The sequence below is a fragment of the Panthera leo genome, chromosome B2 (genome assembly GCF_018350215.1).
Source record: "Panthera leo isolate Ple1 chromosome B2, P.leo_Ple1_pat1.1, whole genome shotgun sequence".
Lineage (NCBI taxonomy): Eukaryota > Metazoa > Chordata > Mammalia > Carnivora > Felidae > Panthera > Panthera leo.
Genome location: NC_056683.1, coordinates 128,679,490 through 128,692,097, shown reverse-complemented (window position 1 = coordinate 128,692,097; position 12,608 = coordinate 128,679,490). Strand labels below are relative to the sequence as shown.

The following is a 12,608-nucleotide window of genomic DNA, read 5'->3' as shown; positions in this document are numbered from 1 at the left end:
TTTGACAAGAGTGAACAGTTTTAGAAGCTTTTTTAAAATTAATTAATTTATTTTGAGACAGAGAGAGCAAGCATGAGTTGGGGAGAGGTAGAGAGAGTGAGAGAGAGAGAGAGAGAGAGAGAGGGAGAGAGGGAATCCAGATGTGAATCCTGATCTGGGGCTCAATCTTACGAATTGTGAGATCATGACCCGAGCTGAAATCAAGAGATGGACTCTTACCCGACTGAGCCACCCCAAGAAGCTTATATTCTAAGAGGAAAAATATAGGAGCTAGATGAGATTATGGAGACTTCAGGGGTACCCAGAACGTTACTTAAAAAAACCTTGGTTCCACCTGGTTTAGATTCTCATTTGTTTCTCATATAAAAGCAGAATATGTGCCATGAAAAAAAGTTCCACAAAGCAGTTGTTGTAGAAGTTTTTGTATGTCACATGCACTCTTTTGGTATTTGTATAGGTGGAAATGTCCTAAAGCAGATTCACATTCTTACAAAGACTCTTACTATAATTGTGCAGGCTTTACCTTGTGGGGCTCAAAGCATTCATGGAACTGGAATGCGGTGGATGTGGGGCCCAAGAGGGACCTTGTCAAGGAGCTTGAGGCAGCTATTAGGAACAGGACTGACCTTCGCTTTGGACTGTACTATTCCCTCTTTGAATGGTTTCATCCACTCTTCCTTGAGGATAAGTCCAGGTCATTCCATCAGCAACAATTTCCAGTTTCTAAGACGCTGCCAGAACTCTACGAGCTAGTGAACAAGTATCAGCCGGAGGTCCTGTGGTCGGATGGTGATGGAGATGCCCCTGATGACTACTGGAACAGCACGGTCTTCTTAGCCTGGCTGTATAACCAAAGGTGTATGTGCTATTAGATCGCCATGGTGACCCAAAATGTCCCTCATAAATGTGTTTCCTTGCTTTGTGAAATATTCCCTTTTGGGCTTATCTATGGTGTGAGGCAGGGGGAAATCATTGTAAATAACGCTTATTAGATATATCAGGTTTTTGTTTTTTTTAAATTTTTTTTTGACGTTTTATTTATTTTTGAGACAGAGAGAGACAGAGCATGAACGGGGGAGGGGCAGAGAGAGAGGGAGACACAGAATCAGAAGCAGACTCCAGGCTCTGAGCCATCAGCCCAGAGCCTGATGTGGGGCTCGAACTCAACAGACCGCGAGATCGTGACCTGAGCTGAAGTCGGATGCTTAACTGACTGAGCCACCCAGGCGCCCCAGGTCTTTTTAATGTTTAGTTTTGAGAGAAAGAGAGAGGCAGAGAGAGGGGGACAGAGGATCTGAAGTGGGCTCTGTGCTGACAGCAGAGAGCCCAATGTGGGGCTCAAACTCACAAACCATGAGATCATGACCTAAGCCGAAGTCAGATACTTAACTGACTGAGCTATCCAGGTGCCCCTAGATATATCAATTTTTACTCAAAGTAATCAGTCAGTAATCAAGACTTACAAATCAGGAGCCAAATACAACTCAAATCTGATTTTGAAATCACTAAAAACCACTAAAAATTTGAAATCACTGAAAAAAAAAGATAAAATCACAGAATCAAGAACTTTGAAGATGTTAATTTGTGGGTCCCCCCTTTCCCCTTCTGAGACAACAGTTCATCACTGTTTGTGATTATGTGCTTGTCAATTCCTCTAATTGCTTCTTTTCATCTTCTCCTTTGATATCTTTGTTGCTCAGTCACTGTCACCCTTGTCTGCCTCCTCTTTTCCCGCATCAGCACCACCTGTTGCTTTCTAGCATGTTCCAGACTGCCCCTTTAGAACAGGGGGTTCTGGCTGAGCTCCTGTTAGGCTTGAACCTTGTGACCAAATTTATATTTGTAACTAGAAAATACTCGGTGTTGTGGTATGAAATCAGGGAGTGTTGTACTTGTGTTCCCTGGACACACAAGGGGTGTGCATACAGATACTCTGGAGAGCTCTTGATACTTAAGGCAGCAGTCTGCCCAGGTATGTCCAAGGGGAAAGACTGGGAACCATCCACTTCAATTTGTAAATCATGATAATATCATGGTGGGGATTATTTCATGCCACAGTGATGGCAAGTTAACTTCCCAGAGATTTTCAACATCAGGCACAATTGTAATAGGCTATATTCAGTTATAGGTGAGAAGAATGTTTTTAAAAAAAATTTTTTAATGTTTATTTTTGAGAGAGAGAGAGTGCGAGCTGGGGAGGAACAGAGAGAGGGAGATAGTATCTGAAGCAGGCTCCAGGCTCTGAGCTGTCAGCACAGAGCCTGACGCAGGGCTCGTTCCCACGAGCCGTGAGATGGTGACTTGAGCCAGAGTCGGATGCTCAACCAACTGAGCCACCCAGAAGTTCCCCCCCTTTTTTATTTTTTTTGAGTGTAAACTCAATTATGGCTATCATTCATAATACATGGGAGAAGGAGCTTCAGATAACAGTGTGATACTCTTTTCAGTGCTGTATGTGCTGGGTACTGGGATAGGACTAGGTGTTTTACATAAATTCTCTCTTTAAAAAAATTTTTTTAACGTTTATTCATTTTTGAGAGACAGAGAGCATGAGTGGGGGAGGGGTAGAGAGAGAGGGAGACACAGGATCTGAAGCAGGCTCCAGACTGTGAGCTGATGTGGGCCTCAAACCCACAAACTGCCAGACCATGATCTGAGCCAAAGTCGGACACTTGACTGACTGAGCCACCCCAGCACCCCTACATAAATTATTTCTGATCTAATAACAGATGAGGAGATTATTCAGAGGAGTTAGGTCACTGACTCTGGGGCGGGGAGCTTAGAAAGTGACCGAGCCAGGATTGCAACCAACCCAGGTCTGACTTCAAAACTATGGGCTTCGCATTATGCTAGTATGCTATGATGATTTTTCAGGAGTGGATTTCAGTTAGACTTCTTTTCAGGGACATTTCCTTTTATGTAAAATGTTTTATTTTTTATTAAAAAAAATTATATTTCAGCCCCGTTCGGGACACAGTCGTCACCAATGACCGTTGGGGATTCGGTACCATCTGTAAGCATGGCGGCTATTACACCTGCAGTGATCGTTACCACCCAGGACATCTTCTGCCTCATAAATGGGAAAATTGCATGACAATAGACAAGTTTTCCTGGGGTTACAGGAGAGATGCCAGACTCAGTGACTATCTTACAATCGAAGAACTAGTGAAGGTACAGTAAAATGTTAGGTGACTGTTAAGGTAATATTCTCAATTGTGTGTATGTGTGAGGATTACTTTGTATAATTTGTAGAGCTCAGGGGCCTGTAAACACAGGACATTATTCTATTTGCTGTGTTTGTTCTTCTGGACAGTGGTTACATATGAGTGTGTAAGCACACAAATACAACATATTATTAACACATTGGCAATGGAATCGTTTCATCTCCCTAAGAACTTTATTCTTAATTTTTTAGGAACTTGTAGAGACCGTTTCATGTGGAGGAAATCTTTTGATGAATATTGGGCCCACATATGATGGCACAATTCCTGTAATTTTTGAGGAGCGACTGAGGCAAATGGGGACCTGGCTAAAAGTCAATGGAGAAGCTATTTATGAAACCTACCCTTGGAGGTCCCAGAGTGACGTCACCCCAGACGTGTGGTAAGTTATTCTTGTTACCAAGTACTATTTGATGGGGGAAAGCATTTAAAATTTCTGAGATACAAAGAGAAAAGTAGGATTAAAAGGAAATTGGATGCATGCCTGTTATACAAAGCACTTTCCAAGTTATTTACTCTAGAAGAAATCAGCATGTGTTTGAACACTTATTGTTTATCCAGTCAAGCTTAAATCCTATCTAGAAACTTCCTAAGAGTGGGCAAATTTTAGTGAAAAATAGTCAGCTCTTATAAAAATCATAAGCCATTCAGAAAAATGAAAGATGCTGAGTGGTTAATCCGAAAGGAAGACTTTGATTTAGTCATTTAATTCTTATTTCTGCAGATGTTCCATCGTATGAAATTAGCAAGGAAGAGGTGCCAAAAAAATGTAAAATCAGCCCAAATAACAGCATTATTTTAATTGATAAAAAACTGATAATATGTTCATATTATTCTAATAAATCTAAACCTGAAGTTTTTTTTTTAAGTTTTTAAAAAAATGTTTACTTATTTTTGAGGAAGAGAGAGCACGAGCAGGGGAGGGGCAAAGAGAGAGGGAGACAGAGGATCCGAAGCAGGCACTGTGTTGATAGCCCGCTACCCAATGTGGGCCTCCAACTCACGAAGTGTGAGATCATGACCTGGGCCGAAGTCAGATGACTAACCGACCGAGCCACCCAGGTGCCCCTAAACCTGAAGTTTCTTTATAATTAATTATTTTAGAGGCACCTGGGTGGCTCAGTCAGTTCAGTGTCTGACTCTTGGTTTTGGCACAGGTCATGATCTCGCGGTTTCATGAGTTCGAGCCCGCATCAGGCTCTGTGCTGTCCACGGGGAGCCTGCTTGGGATTTTTCTCTCTGTCCTCTCTCTGTCCCTTCCGCACTCATGCTGCCTCTGTCTCTCTCAAATAAACAAACTGAAAAAAAAAAATTTAATTATTTTAACTTGCTTATTTTTCTCTTAACTAGAATCTTCTTTAAAAGCTTTGCTTATGTCTGCACGTTGGAAGGTACCACATGCCAATGAGTATCTGAATCACATTCTGCAAATATGATGGTTCCTGATGTTGGGTCTTAACGCATATAAATAAGAGTAGTATAGGGAAGCTCTAAAAATTCACCCGTTGTTGTCACCAGGTGAATACAACCTGATCAAGTATAAACCAAAAATTAGACTAAATCTTCTTTGACTTTACTTATGACTTAAAACTAATTGTCAACTCATCGAAGAAAATAAAGTAAAGCAATCTAGACAGAAGCAACTCATTGTAGAATTTTAGAATGTGCGGGAGAAGCCATAGTTGGAACCCAGTACCAGTCCTTCATTTTACAGAGACTAGTTTAAATCTGGTTTTGGGATTTGCATCTGGGCATATATTTGACAAGGGGGTCTGGTCATGGATTTCACAATCATCAACTATTATTCCATGAAATTTTATCTCAATAAATAAAAATAACAGCCAAAATATTTAATAAGGTCCGTGAAGCCCCCTTGTCTGGCTCCTGCTGACCGCACCAACCCCAAACCCCATGTGGCCCTGCTCCCCCCTCACAGCAGGAGTTCTTCAGCCTACGAGGCACGCTGCTGTCCTTGCCCCAGTCATCTGTAGACTCCCAGGTCCTTAGAATCCTTCAGGATTTCAGCCCTAGCTCGTGATCACTGTCCCCAGAACTACTCTTAACATCACTCTTAGTGATTTGAATACCTATAATCACATTTTTAAAAATTTGCCGCCCCCTGAGTTCTTGTACTCTCTCTTCTGAGCATCTTGTGTGTTCTACCTTTGCTACCTCCTTTCGGGGTCATGCCTTAGATCCTGTATTACCAATAATTGCACTTATTCCATGATCTCAGTTTGAAGCATTACGCTGTCTCCCAAACACCTTTTTAAAACAAATTTTTTTTAATGTTTTTATTTATTTTTGAGACAGAGCATGAGTGGGGGAGGGGCAGAGAGAGAGGGAGACATAGAATCCGAAGCAGGCTCCAGGCTCTGAGCTGTCAGCACAGAGCCCGACACGGGGCTCGAACTCACGGACTGTGAGATCATGACCTGAGCCGAAGTCCAACGCTCAACCGACTGAGCCACTCCCAACCACCTTTTAAATTTCAGCTCACTCCACATAGCACTTCGGCTTCTGAAAGGATCTGTAATCCACTGATGATACCAATCTGTGACCCCCTCACTTTTTTTCTGTTCCTCAGCCCTTTTCCTTATCCAGGTCAGATTCTGTGGCTTGTCACTCCATGACATACACTCTTTCTCCGTCATACTCACTTGACTTTGATTAAAAACTCAACTCTGGTTAAATTTAGCTCTGCTCATTCCATGCCTGCCCATGGGTAGCTAAAATGTGACTAGAAATACACAGACACACATACACACACAATACCAGATTATTTTTCTTTTGGCTTTAAGGTCAACCCTTGTGTCCTGGGTCCCATCCCAAATTATCCACTCGAGGATATTTTTCTAGCAGTTCTCTCCTTTGCTCCTTATCTTCAACTTTCCCTCTTTATTAGACCCTTCCTGCCAGCATTCAAACGTGTTATTTCTTTCATCCTAAAAAAGTACTCTTTTGACCCTTAGATTTCCAGCCACCTCCCTGTTTCTCTCATTTCTTTGATAGTAAAACATGTTAAAAGTTTTTTTTTTAAACTGGCTATCTTCAATATCTTGCTCCAGTTTTCTCCTGCACCCACTCTGGTCAGGCTTCCGCCCCCACACTTCAGAAAATCGCTGTTATCCAAGCCCTCCATAACCCGTCCTTCACCAAATCCAGAGTGACTTCGTGGTCCGTTTTCTGAGTTTATGGCAGCATGTGACTCTGTTGACGCCATCTCTGCTTGTTGGCTGCTCCTTCCTAGTGTCTTTTGCTGATTCCACCCCCAGTTCCCAACCATTATACCCTGAAGTGCCTGGGGCTTAGTCCTTGGGCTTCTGTTCCTCCTCTTTATCTTTATTCCCCAGACAGTCACATCCATTTTCACAGCCTTAGATGCCATACCGATGACCTCTTCAGTGCCGACCTTTTCTTGAGCTCCAGACTTACATTCGCTTTCCTGGTCAACATCTCCATTTGGAAGTATAAATACCTTAAACCTGTTATGTCTAAAACTGAGGTCCTAATTTTAAAATTTTGCTCTAAACTAGCTCCAAGCAGTCTACACAAACTCAATTAATGACAGCTTCATCCTTTTAGGTGGTTGTGAGGCCAAAAATCTTGGGAGTCTTCAACTCTCCTTTTATATTTCACGGCCAATCCGTCAGCAAGTATCATTTTTCTCTTTGAAGTATATCTAGAATCTGACCATGTCTCATTCTTTTAGTCTCTATTGTGTCTCCCCTGGATTATAAACTTCTTTGACTGATCTGTTTACATCCATCCTTGCCCCTTTCATCTTTCTGCCACAAAACCTTTGAAATAATAAAGCCAGGTTATGTCACTACTACGCTCAAATTCCTCCAATGGCTTCCGGTCTCAGAGAACGAGCCAGATCTTGTAGAGGCTTCTAAGGTCCTATAAAAACTGGCTCCTTGCTGTCTCTGATCTTATCCGCCATCATGCTTTCCCTCACTTTCTCTCCTGCCCTTCTTGTTGCCATGTCAGCAGGCCAAGCATACTCCTGCTTGCTGTTCTCTCTTCCTCTGGATACTCAACATGCTCTTCCTCACATTCTTCAGGTCTCCTCAATGCCACCTCCTCAAAGGTGGACTATTAGATTTAAAATAACAACCACATCCCTCCTTGCCAACCTTGCATGCTCTGTCCTCACCTGGCTTCAGTTTTCCCCATAGGACTTAATCATCACGTGCTTATTCTAATTTTTTCCACTACCACATAAGCTCCATAAGGACAGGGACTGTGTTCAATGCTGCGTCTCCAGCTCTAAAACAGTGATTAGCATTTTAAGATTTCAATAAACGTTGAAAAACTAAGAATGAGTGAGTTCTGTTTTGTGTAGAGCTTACTCTTACCTTTTCTCCTTTTTTCTCATTCATCCTTTAAGTCTCAGATGAAATGTCATTTTCTTAGGCTTCTGCTCATGGTCTAATCTTTTTTTAATTTAAAACATTTTTTAAAAATATTTATTTTGAGAGAGAAAGATAGAGTGCGAGTGAGGGAGGGCGCAGAGAGAGAGAGGGAGAGAATTCCAAGCAGGCTCTGCGCTGTTAGCACGGAGCCCAATGTAAGGCTCAAACCTACAAAACCACTGTGAGGTCATGGCCTGAGCCTATGAGAAGTAAATGAAATGATTTGTTTTGAGAAATACCAAATAAAAGCTGCGCTATAGAGTTACCAATAGGTTTACAACCTATTGGAAATATGTACCCCCCCCAATGGAATCCCAAACTTCACTTCACTTCCTGATTCTTCTTCCCCTCGCCATTTCGCGGACTTAGTCTTCACGGGTTTTGTAATGGGCATGTGCCAAAGAACTGAAGTCTCTGCGTCACCTCAAGGAATGTACATTTGTACAAAAAGACTAGTTTTTGCCTTACGTGGGCATCGCTGACTTCCGGGTAAGGCTGTAACCTCTGTAGTACTCAGCCAAATGAGGAATCAGGGGAGGGACTTCACGCTAGGAGATAAATTGCCTGCTGTAACTGCTCCGGGTGTGCCTATCCATCAGACACCCGCTCTTGCAAGAATGTTGATTAAAGCCTCACTTCACTGTGCTCAGAGTCTCTGTGCCCGTCCTTTGATGCGGTCAGTGGGCTTATTTCTTACAGAGCTGAAGTCAAGAGTTGGAGGCATTACTGACCGAGCCACACAGGCACCCCGCTGATGGTCTAATCTAAGAGGTCCCTTTGTTATAACCTTTCAATTTACTGTTCTTTCATTGTGCTTATCAAAACTCACACTTTGACATTATTTGTGTGATTATTGAATAGAGTCTTCGTCACTCTAGTCTAAGTTCCATAAGAATAAGAATTAAGTGTTTTGCTTTCTGTTGTATCCCTAACACCAGCGTCAGTACTTGGCCCAGCATTGACACATACAGACTTTTTGATAAGGGAGTATGAAGATTTGAATCAGCAGGTGGAAAGCCATTTACTCCTGCGTCTTACCTTCTTTGCTCATAATTCCCTCCTATTTCCAACTCCATGGGAACAGTCTGATGAAGAGTAATATTAGAAAAGTCTCTGGGGCGCCTGGGTGGCTCAGTCGATTAAGCATCCGACTTCAGCTCAGGTCACGATCTCGCGGTCCGTGAGTTTGAGCCCCGCGTCTGGCTCTGGGCTGATGGCTCAGAGCCTGGAGTCTGCTTCCGATTCTGTGTCTCCTTCTCTCTCTGCCCCTCCCCCGTTCATGCTCTGTCTCTGTCTCAAAAATAAATAAACGTTAAAAAAAAAAAAAAGAGAAGTCTGTGTTCTTTTTGGTATAGGGGAAGTGGGGGAGGGAGGTGCTATGATATTATGATTTATGATAACAAGTATATATTTGGTCTTGTCTCCATTTCTGGCACAGAACTCTTTAAACTCTTGGAATCTCCTGAGTGATGAGAACTATACAGATGTTTTTTGTTATGTTAATGAGGTGACTTTTCCACTTCACCAAGGGTGAGGCTGGTTGCCTGGAGACTTTCAGTCCCTCCCTCCAGGAGGAGAGAGGCTGAAGGTTGAATCAGTCACCAATGACTAGTGATTTAATCAATCATAACCATGTAATGAAGCCTCCATAAAACCCAAAAGCATGGGGTTTGGAGAGCTTCAGCGTTGTTGGGAGAGGGGTGTGCCTGGAAAGTTCATGGAAGCTCCATGCCCTTTCCCCATACCTTGCCCTATGCGTCTCTTCCCTTCGGCTGTTCCTGAGTTTTATCCTGTTATAATAGACTGGTATGCCAGTAAGTAAAATGTTTGTGTGAGTTTTGTGAGCTGCTGTAGAAAATTAATTGAACCCAGGGAAAAGGTTGTTGGAACCTCCCATCTATAGCTGGTGGGTTAGAAGACCAGGTGATACCTTGGACTTGTGATTGGTGTCTGAAGTTGAGTAGTGCAGGCAAGCAGTCTTGTAGGACTGAATCCTTGACCTGTGGAATCTGACACCATCTCCACGTAGATAGTGTCAGAATTAAGTTGAATTGTAGGACACCCAGCTGGTGTTGGAGAATTGCTTGTTGGGGGTGAGGAGCCCCCTCTCCAGCCCCCCAAAGACACACTGGAATTGGGAACCCTCTTTGGGTGCTTTTTACTCTACCATGGAGCTATTTTTTCCTTCTATTAACGAAGACATGGGTAAATATTTACTTCATGAAAGTATCTCTGTAAAAATAATCCCAAACCTAACACATGAGGAATACCACTATGCTCTTTTCCTCCTTTTAACCAGGTACACATCCAAACCTAAACAAAAGTTGGTCTACGCCATATATCTTAAATGGCCCACATCAGGACATCTGTTTCTTGGCCAACCCATCGCTACCCTGGGGGCAACAGAGGTAAGGAGATTTTATCTTTATTAAGTCTTTAAATTGCTAACTAGCATATCCTAGGGAAAAACAGAATGAAACTTTTAACTTCAAGGAGAGCCTTACGTATGTTCCATTTATACCTCATGAGAGTATGGGTTTTCTCCCACTACATTCGAAAGCAGAGCATTCCTATGAAATCTTTCATAAGCTGAAATGGTGTAAAGCAAAGAAGCAATTACCATTAATTTATGTGGAAATTTGTTTGAACAGTCCTAGACCCCCACAATAACCTCTCTTAGAAGAGCTCTTCTGATCCCTTAGAACACATCTTGCTAACGGATGCACAAATTGAATGGAGACAAAGCACAGATGCTCACAGACTCAGTTCAAAGCTATGGCGGCTTGATGCTGAAATGCTGAGTATAGGAAGGAACTTGGAGTTACCACTCGCTGCTGTTGGGGTGTGCACTGCCTCTAAAAGGGCTCTCTGCAAAACAAACACTAAATGCTATTTTTACTTTTCACTTTTTTTTTTTTTTGTAAAAGTGAAAGTCCTCTTTAGATTTCTTTCAGTTACAAAATAGGTACTACTCTAGGCCTTTTATAAAAGTGAAATGGCATAACACTGACTGTAGGGGATACCTGTAATTTTAAAATGAACTTCATCAATGGCAATGTTTGGCCAAACCTTTGAAAATTTTCTTTCATTTCCCAGAAAACTAAACTTAAAATACAGCTATCTCCATGCGTATCAATGTAAAATAGATATTCTTTTTTACAGTTATTTTATGTTGTTCAAGTTCTGGAAGCATCCAAAATGATTCTGGAATTTATAAATAAATAAATGAGTAAAGCAAACTCAGGTTCTTTCCCAGACATCCCATCCCAGAATACATCAGAATAAAAGTAAGATGTTGTAGTCGTACTATTTTAAGGTCATTAAAAAAATCTGGAGGAAGTTAATCTAACAGTTGTAGGCAACAGATCTGGCATTGAGTTCATTTTGACGTATTTTATAGCTTGTTTTTAAGAAACAATTTCCTTGGACGTAGATTGTATGCTTCTCCTTGTATCATCTTTCCACATTTCATTTCTTTTTTTTTTTTAACGTTTATTTTATTTTTGAGACAGAGAGAGACAGAGCATGAACAGGGGAGGGTCAGAGAGAGGGAGACACAGAATCTGAAACAGGCTCCAGGCTCTGAACGGTCAGCACAGAGCCCGACGCGGGGCTCGAACTCACAGACCGCGAGATCATGACCTGAGCTGAAGTTGGCCGCTTAACTGACTGAGCCACCCAGGCGCCCTGTCCACATTTCATTTCTAACACTGTGGTTGATCTGGCAGAAAGGAAGATGGGAGTTCACATTTGATGTTTAATTACAGCTTAGTGGCCTGGGTATGACATCATCTTTTTATTTTATCTGTATTTTGTCTGGCCCCATTAATACTGTAATCTTAAAAGTTCATGGGTTTTGTTTTTGTGTTGTTCCACATGATAGGCAAAGTTTTCTCGTTCAAAATAACCATAGACATGTAGAAAACCTATTTAAACCCATTTAGTATAAGAGTAAGGATATAAAATAATTACAGTAGTAATTGATCAGACTTATGTATTGTTGATCAGTTACTGGAAAACCTGGGGAGAAAGGGTAGCTTCCTAGATAAGGGACATTCTATGCAAGAACTATGCAAGTCTTACATTGGGCACATTGGTCCAGAGTCATTTTCCCTGGTCCTCTCTTCAGTGTTTTCCCTACTCTAACACTATTCAGCCTTTACAGTTCTTCTCTTCCAACTCTTGGACACTTTTACTTGACAGGAATGTAGGAGTAAGACGCATGTATGCACTCATTTGGACCAAAGGTTAAAATAACTTGTGAACCACTAAATAAAAGCAAAAGCTGAGTTTCTTGTCTACAGTGTTTTAAAGAAATACCAGCCACTCTTTCACAATAAAGTGGGTGAGTCAAAGAGATACATGTGAAGACATTTCTGTGTATGTTTTTAATTTCAGATTAAACTACTGGGACACGGACAGCCACTTAACTGGACGTCTTTGAAGCCAAATGGCATACTGGTAGAACTGCCACGTCTAACCTTTGATCAGATGCCCTGTAAATGGGGCTGGGCTCTAGCACTAACTAATGTGATCTAATTTTCAGCAGAGTAGTTCATGCTGCGGGTACATCGAAGACTAGAAAATATCAGGTTTCTATAATTGTAGCATATGGAGAAAGCAAATGTAAAATTGGTCAAGGAAAGTCAAATATTTAGGCAATTCAGGCCCTTTCCCCTCTTACTGCTTATGTTTGTTCCTAAATTACCCATGTAATTGTTTTACCTCTCCAGTGTACTTTGCCATTGAAGTCTCTTCACATTGAATTTATTTCCATGTGTGATTAAGAGGTGGAAATTTTTGTTTTATGGTAGCTAGGAACTGGTGGTGGTAAGGACTGCATTATGTCTCCTGAAGTGTGTCTCAAATTCCTATGTTGAAGCCCTAGCCCTCAATGTGACTGTATTTGAAGACAGAGCCTTTGAAGAGGTAACTAAGGTTAAATAAAGTCGTAAGAGTAAGAGCCTAA

The 12,608-nt window shown here is 41.7% G+C and overlaps 1 protein-coding gene across 1 annotated transcript in view; it reads left to right on the top strand.

Moving 5' to 3' along the window:
* FUCA2 (alpha-L-fucosidase 2) overlaps positions 1–12,608 on the top strand; it is a 19,189-nt gene extending 6,581 nt beyond the window's left edge. The window contains exons 3-7 of the mRNA XM_042939982.1: positions 517–856; positions 2,961–3,171; positions 3,416–3,603; positions 9,939–10,047; positions 12,038–12,608. Coding sequence (XP_042795916.1) covers positions 517–856; positions 2,961–3,171; positions 3,416–3,603; positions 9,939–10,047; positions 12,038–12,178 — 989 coding nt within the window. The 3' untranslated portion in view covers positions 12,179–12,608. The remainder of the gene's footprint in view (positions 1–516; positions 857–2,960; positions 3,172–3,415; positions 3,604–9,938; positions 10,048–12,037) is intronic.